Source organism: Stegostoma tigrinum, chromosome 6, assembly GCF_030684315.1.
Source record: "Stegostoma tigrinum isolate sSteTig4 chromosome 6, sSteTig4.hap1, whole genome shotgun sequence".
Lineage (NCBI taxonomy): Eukaryota > Metazoa > Chordata > Chondrichthyes > Orectolobiformes > Stegostomatidae > Stegostoma > Stegostoma tigrinum.
In genome coordinates this window covers 87231224-87239443 of record NC_081359.1, presented here as the reverse complement: position 1 = coordinate 87239443, position 8220 = coordinate 87231224, and the positions used below count along the sequence as shown (strand labels likewise).

Below are 8220 nucleotides of genomic sequence, written 5' to 3'. Positions count from 1 at the left end.
AGTGTATGAGATACCTGGAACAAAAACAAAGTTGCTTGAAAAGCTCAGCAGGTCTGGCAGCATCTGTGAAGGAGAAAACAGAGTTAATGTTTCGGGTCCAGTGACCCTTCCTCAGAAGAAAGATTCTGAGGAATGGTCTCTGGACCCGAAATGTTAACTCTGTTTTCTCCTCCACAGATGCTTCCAGACCTGCTGAGCTTTTCAAGCAACTTTGTTTTTGTTCCTGATTTACAGCATCCGCAGTTCTTTTGATTTTTATTTAGTATGAGATACCTGAATGGCTTTTCATTGGAGACACAAAGCTTCACTAGATAAATTGCTCAAAACTTATGCAGTGTCATTAGAAAGGTCGCAAAGCATTGATTTTGTTGCTTATTACTATTTTCATCCAGAAACAATCTTATAAGTGGCAGGCACTGAAGGAACTTTAGTGATCACTCTTGATGAGAAAACTAAATCCCACCTCCTTCCTACCAATGTGATTGGGTTATATATTGTTTCCTATGTTGTGATTCCAGTCAGTCCATGTGATTAAGAAGAGGTTGTCACCTCACGTGATATTTCTGTCAAATTAAACACAGTTATGTACCCGTCCGGCCATTTGAGTTTGCTGATATACGACAAAGTTACAGTCACTACCAAAGATGAGAGCATTGCAAAGGTTTTATAAGGGAAAATCTGGATATAGTCGCTGCCCTGGAAATAACCTCCAGGAAAGTGGATAGCAGCTGGAAAATGAAAAAGAGGTTCACCTCCAGCAATTCTAAGCAATGCTGCTGTCAGGACTCCAGTAACAAATCCCAGCCTATTTACACAGGAAACATACAGAACACAAACAAGCTGTGGAAAAAGGATAACATACACCAAGTCAGCACTTAATGCATAAAGACCATAAATAGTGTTGGTAAAAAGAGCAAGGACAGTGGCAAGTACTGTCACTAAAAAGACTGTAGTCTTCATTGCGAACAGAATTTCTTTCTCTGTTGCCTGAAAATAGATAAAGAAAGAGGGGTGAAATGTGCAAAGCCAAATTCTGTAATTCCAAAGGCTAACACATTAGGTATGGAACTTTCAAACCATTAGAGAATACATTAAGATCATCTTGATGGCAAATCCTGATTGGTAAATGTAAAGACTAGCAAAACAGATTTGAAGTCCAACAAGAATTAAACCAGAGACAACTCAATTCCAGCATCAGCAGTTCTTACTGTCTCTGAGTGAGTTAAACCAGGGTCTTTTTGCAAACATATCATTTGGAAATTGCTCTTTGCAATAGAGTTCTATCTTGTGGCATTGCACCAATCAAATACAGTAAAGCAATGAAAAATGTACTTGCTCCAAAGTGTAGTGAAATAAGCTTAAACTTGAACACAATAGATAGTCAAATCAATAAAATACAATCTCTTGACGAGATGAGATCATCTTGTATTCATTTCTTTTTGTGAAAGAGTTGAACTCCAAAAGAGTTATTAATGGTGTATCACATCATAATATGAGCAGGAAACTTGAATTGTGCTCCAGACATCATGTGTTTAAAACCATAATTGCCAAATTGACAACTAATTCAGAAAAGTCCTAGCAATATAATTCCTGCATTCCATTGGAAGTGTTACAGAAAAAAAATGCAGAAATTATTATTATCAAAGGAGGTTATGGGAAAAATTTTCATTGTCTTGCAACCACTCTCAGAGACTCCTTCCAGGACAATGACTGTTTTAAACTGTTGCGTTTTTTGTTTCTGGGTATTTCTATCCTCCAGCAGAGACGTATCATGATAGTGACAGTTGACTCAACATCACTTTACCAAGTATTAACATTAAACAATGGAGCCATTGGCGAATGGATGGAATTTCAGAGAAAATCAGCAGAAACTCTAGGGGTTGAATAGCCTACAACTATTTCCATATTCCTTTCCTACAAAAAAAACTGGCAAAAACAATATGAAAAATGCTGCATTTTTACCTGGTTGGATTCTTTCGAGTGTAGGGCCTTGTGAATGACAACAATGTGTTGATGGTGTTTCTTATTGTTCCCCAAGTACATTGCGTGTAGTAGCCACCACTCCTGGTGGTGATGCCTGTAATGGACACCTGCTGATCTCTGATTGGCCAGCAGCTCTCAAAATCGAAATTACGACCCTTGGGGGTGATATTTTAGAATTAGGTGTCCTTTTGGAGCCGGGGATCCATGCAATTAAATTCCCCCAGTCCACTGGGGAATCTTTTCAGATCATTTGCACCCTGTATTCTCCAGACTATAACAAATGACCAGCTCTTATAAACTAAAATAAGGGACATTTGAATTTTAGGAGAGGTTGTGGGGTCAAGTGGGTGCTGATGATCAGGCGGCTGGGGGGGGATGCGAGAGAGCTGGTGACTTTAGGAGTTAGTGGATGAGGTTTTCCAATGACTATAAGTGTAATTGTGGAATTGGGATTTAAGGCATGCGAAGCTCTCTCCGATTGCTGCGACGCAGGCTTGCAGTTCTGCGCCAGTCACTCAAACCACCCCAGGTGGCCGCAGTGCTGTTGCTCATAAATAAAGGTTAAAGACAGGACTTCAAGGTTTAGCTTTCCATAGGTTTGTCTAGAAGTAAGGGATAAAAGGAGTCCCTTAACAGAAGCAAGGCAAATAGTCAAAATAAGGAATGATCCCTTATTGTGCAGAGTTACCCTGGCCCTAAGTGATTTCCCCAGTGAAAAGCAAAAGGCAGATGGATGTATTTTTGTGCTGCCTTCAGGAGTGAGCATGATCATGTATCATCTTGTGCTGGATTAGAAAGTGGCGCTGTGACTACAGCTACCACAGATATTGGTATAGTTATTGCCTACATATGGGCTTATCTTCAGTTACTGAGCAGGACAGTGGGATGTATTGCAGCCCTGAGAGACAACTTCATCATTTGCATGAGCTCCTCTCATTCCTGTGCTCCCAGACACTCCCTCAGTATGGGAAATATGTGTGAAAAACATGCAACACAACAATGAGATTGCATTAGTCATCATCGCCCAATTGTAACAAAGATAGGAAATAACTCAGGAACATTGGAAGTTTAGAGAGAATACCCTTAAACCAGTTACACAAAGTACAGCAGTTATGTAGAAAGCAAATTGGTAATAAAAAGCAATATGGCTGTACATTTCCTTGCTATCCTGTTTTCATTTTAGTAAGTACAGCATCACTGCGCAGAATTACAGATTACAGATTTTTGCTTGCATCAACAAAATGTGAATTGGCAGATTGGAAGATAAATGGGGCTGATTTCCACTGAAAGCAGATCTAGTGCCATTTTCTCTCTGTCAATTATGAAGAGATCCCTGCACTTCATCCAAGACATACAGATCAAAACCTAAACCTGGGAATCATACGAATTTCAAAGTGATCCCTGTGCTGCGGTGCATTTAGATCTTTTATACTGTGATAATTTATTGTTCATCGACTTTGATCACATTCACGGCTAGTGCACTTACGTATACAAATGCAGTAAAGTTACCTTTGGCCTGAGAATCTTTCGGTAGATATTATGTGTGAACATGGAACTTGATGAAAGAAGAGAAGAGTCAGTTGAAGACATGACCGCAGCTGCAATGGCACCAATTCCAAAAATGGAAATATAGGGAGGACACAGATATCGAAGAACTATTGGTAAAATCATGGCAGCTTCATTTCTCTCATAAGGTGACTGGGAGCCATAAGAAGTCTGATTCCAGTCTGAAAATGAAAAGGACTTGTATCAGACCCCAACATCAAAAGACTATTGATTAATTTATCAGTATAATTAGATGTTTGAGTTTTCTTTTATAGATAATTTCTTGGCGTCAGACAGCCGCTTGGCTACAAGTTATTTTGCTCCGTAGGCACACACAAACACAAAGACACAGGTATCTTTAAACAATCACAGATATATATAGACACAGAAATGCATTGCACCAGTATGTGATGACTGGTGAATCAGCTCCCCACCATTTAACCTCCACTGGTCAGTTGTAATAAATTTTTATAATTGTTTTTAGTGCCTAACTATATCACGCTTCAATTAAAATGTACCACTAGTCAAATTTAGGGACCCAATTTCAAGATTTTCTTGGCTGAAAAAAAGGAATTTTATTATTTAGTCAACCCAAGAAAAACACCCATCAACACAGTCACAGATATAAAGTTTAATAAGGAGAAGGTGACAATACAAAAAACAATGCAGTCCAGTAAAAAGTTCTCAGAGAGTATTATGGACTAGGCCAAACCCACTCAAAGTATAATAAGAAAATAGTCTAGATCCTAACCTTTCCTCATTTTAATGGTAAATTTAAGGCCTTGCATTCCAGATGCAATTCAATTGATCAAACTACTTGACGTTAAACAAAATTCAATTTTTACACTACAGTTAAAATGTAGACAAAACAAAATACAAGAATTGGCTTTATTGTAACTTTATCAAAATGTTGAACAAAATAATAGATATATGGACTACTACTAATTACATGTTGCAATACAGCAACATCCCATAATCACACCCTTGGCAAAGGCAAATTCAGTAAAATAGATCATCTCACATGCAATTCTAGCAGCAGGAAGTGAACCCCAGTTTTTAGCTGTATTACAGAAAGGAATAAGACCTTTTACATCCAGCTTCAAGACCCCAGCAACTGCAGAAAGCGAAAACTAAAAATCCCGGTTCTGTGGGACATTGGCCCAACCATTCAGGCTGCTTCTATTTTTCCAACTGAAAAAATACCTAAAGCCTCATAAGCTGTTTATTTTATTAGCTTTGAGCAGACCACTTTAGTACCTTTGTCTCAACCTTTCTTCGTGAAAAAATCAACTCTTAAAGCCATAGTATTGTTGCAAGAATCCTTGAGTTGATGAAAGTTGAACCTGGGACTATGGCTGTTTAAATAATACCTTATATCTTCAGCCGTATCGCACTTTATAGAATCTTTAGTTCTCATTGAATACATATTTCTTTGATTTATTCTATCACTGGTGCTGGTTTTCATGATGTTGAAAATGAAACAGGGAGAGAAAGAGTCAGTCCTTGCTGTTGTCAATTCAATTTCTTTTTCATCTGCCCAATAACTGGTTTCCTCAAATAAAGTTCACTCTATGTCTGGCATTATTGTTTTTTTCCAAAGCTGGAAAATCTATAGGTAACTTACAGAAAGATGTCAATCAAAAATAGTAAACAGGGATTCTTCAGTCCAATTGAGTTTCAGCATTCTTTGATAAAATATTAGTTTCAGTTCAGACTTGCCTTGCCTATCTCTCATCATCTTGACTCAAACTGGTTATGTGACCATGCACTTTAAGTCAATGGTTTTCTGTTTTTAGAAATAAAAACCAGTTTAGTCTGAGGAAAGTCATTCCAGAGAAAAATAAATCTTCCTAAATAGGCAATATTGTATGAAACTGTTTTCTTCCATTTTGAATGCATAAGCAGATTTTACACAATGGGAAAATGACTAATTGATCACAACATGTATGTGATGTTAGTGAATGTAATGGTAAACCAGCCATGTGTTGCATGTGGATCCACTGTCTACATCCTTGTTGTGTGTGAATAAAAATTGATGGGAACAGAAATGGGAGCAGGAATCCCAGAATCAGGTTATGCCTGCCATTTTGAAAAGGCTCCTAAATCATCCTGGCTTGGTGAACATCCAGGTGAGGCACAGACACAGATACATATACATAAACTGGCCATTGCTGATAGCTGATTCATCAGTCTACCAGGCATTGTACATGCTGATGTGGTACTGTACCTGTGGAAGCTGCAACTGAGCCAATTAGGACCGAAGGGATGCCCATTATACAACCACCAAATGCTCCTGCGATTGATAATTTCTGAGCATTTTTAATGGAGGAAGATGCCAGCACTCTTTGAAAATAGGCTTGCCATGGTATTCCTCCCAACACCTATAAATGAAAGTTAAGATGCCATCAAACTGTGAAACCATTTTTTGTATTAATACTAAAAGCTTCATTATCATCCAATATGACACTACAGTGTATTTTGGATCCTAACTAAAATACCTGCACAGAGGCTGGTATGCTGTCACTGAGTCACCCTTTATTTATACCTGCACAGTACACGGACTCCTTATCAACCAGCTTAGAGCTTGTCCCCAGAATGAGGAGACTCTCTCAATCTCCTGTTTATAACCATTTATCTCCTGAATGGAAAACCCAAACAAGGATCTCGTGGTCAATAAGATCCACCTAGCCTTCATTCCAATCAGGACCTAATGTACTGCAGAATGAGAGAAATATTTGTAGAAAAGCCTCTGCTCAGGAATATTACCTCAAAAATTACACAGACTAGGCAAATGGAACATCAATTTGATATTGAGGATATTGGGTCAACAGCATTGTTCTAAATTTTCAAGAATATCATCCACAGGAATGGGGCAGGCTGGCTCAGTGGTAACCATTACTGCTTCATAGCATCAGTGACCTGGGTTCGATTCCACCTTCAAGTGACTGCCTATGTAGAATTTGTACATTTGCCCTGTGTCTGTGTGGGTTTCATCTGGGTGCTCTGGTTTCCTCCCATATTTCAAAGATGTGTGGGATAGGTGGATTGGCCATGCTAAATTGCCTCATATTGTCCAGGATGTATAGGTTAGATGGGTTAGCCATAGGCAATGCAGGGTTATAGGTATAGAGTAGAGGGTGGGTTTGGGTGAGATGGTCTTGGTGTGGATTCAATGAGCTGAATGGCCTGCTTCCACACTGTAGGGATTCTATGATGAGACATCTTTGGCTGGGCCAGTACTTATTGCCCAGAAGGCAGTTAAGACTCAACCACATTGCTGTGGATCAGGAGTCACATGTAGGTCAAATCAGATATATCAGCAGTTGTCTTCAGTAAAGGGCATTACTGGACCAGAAATTTTTGCCCCTGTCAACAGTTCATTGTTAGTCTGAGGCTTTTAATTCCAGATTTTTTCAAAAAATTGAACTCAAATGCCATTACCTGTCATGGCAGGATTCAAACCCAGGTGCCCAGAACATTACCCGAGTCTCTAGATTAACGGTCAGGCATTAACCCTGCCAGGTCATCACATCCAAAATGGTAGAAAATAATCCTGAAACTGTCCTTCCTCTGTGTGAAATTCATTTTCACACATTGGTATCAAAGTTGACTCTTAACCTTGCATGGGGTATCAGGCTCACTGATAATCCAATATTTGTTGCCCATCCCTAATTGCCCTTAAACTGAATGCCTTGCTAAGACATTGAGATCTTCCCTTGAGCTAAGAGGGAGATTTTATAGTGATAATTTTGCCAGTTCAAGGAGTTGGGGATGAGAGGGAGGATTAGCCATGGGATGAGGCGGGCAGGGGGATGGGGAGATTTTGAAACTGGTAGAATCCACTTTTAGGCCATTAGGCCGTAGGCTTCTGAGGCGGAATATGAGGTGCTGCTCCTCCAGATTCTGGGTGGAATCATTATGACACTAGAGAAGGCCACCAAGAAACTGGAGGAGCAGTACCTCATATTCTGCCTTGGGAGCCTACAGCCCAATGGCCTAACCGTGTTTTACCAGTTTCAAAATCTTCCTATCCCTGGCCTTATCCCATGACCAACCCTCCCTCTCATCCCCACCTCCTTGGCCTGATACAACCTGTCCATCTTCTCTCCAACCTATCTGCTCCTTCCACCTCACTGACAAATCCCCACCACTGCCTACCTGCACTCACCTATCACCATCCCATCTACCTTCCCCAGCCTCAACCCTCCTTTCCCTATTTGTTTTCCAGGCCCCTTCCCCCTCCCCCATTTCTGAAGAAGGGTCCCGACCCGTAACGTCAACTTCCTGCTCCTCTGATGCTGCCTGGCCATCTGTGTTCCTCCAGCTCCACACTGTTATATCTGACGCCAGCATCTGCAGTTCTTACTATCTCTGAAAGTGATAATTGACCTGGTTCTGTTCCTACATTTCAATTCCAGTAGATTTAATTAGTTATGAGTGCAAACTCAGAATAATGTTAAGGATCAATGATAACTGTAACATTTGACAGTACGGACAAAAACTGGAGCCATATTGTATCTATTTGTAAAAACATATTCTGATGACATTAGGCCCGACTGTCTGAAAGCTAAGACCAACATTTCCAATTTCCCCCTTCAGAATATGTATTTCTTTGTATACCATCTAAAAATTAAATACATATGCATCATATTCATATAATAACATATTTCACTATTTTTCCAAAGTATTTCC

The 8220-nt window shown here is 39.7% G+C and overlaps 1 protein-coding gene across 2 annotated transcripts in view; it reads right to left on the bottom strand.

Moving 5' to 3' along the window:
- Window positions 1-228: 228 nt before the first annotated feature.
- LOC125453510 (high-affinity choline transporter 1-like) overlaps window positions 229-8220 on the bottom strand; it is a 33384-nt gene continuing 25392 nt past the window's right edge. For both annotated transcript variants that reach the window (XM_048533205.2, XM_048533204.2), the window contains exons 7-9: window positions 5756-5909; window positions 3493-3710; window positions 229-987 (exon numbers count right to left, since the gene is read on the bottom strand). In XM_048533205.2, coding sequence (XP_048389162.1) covers window positions 532-987; window positions 3493-3710; window positions 5756-5909 — 828 coding nt within the window. In that variant the 3' untranslated portion in view covers window positions 229-531. The remainder of the gene's footprint in view (window positions 988-3492; window positions 3711-5755; window positions 5910-8220) is intronic.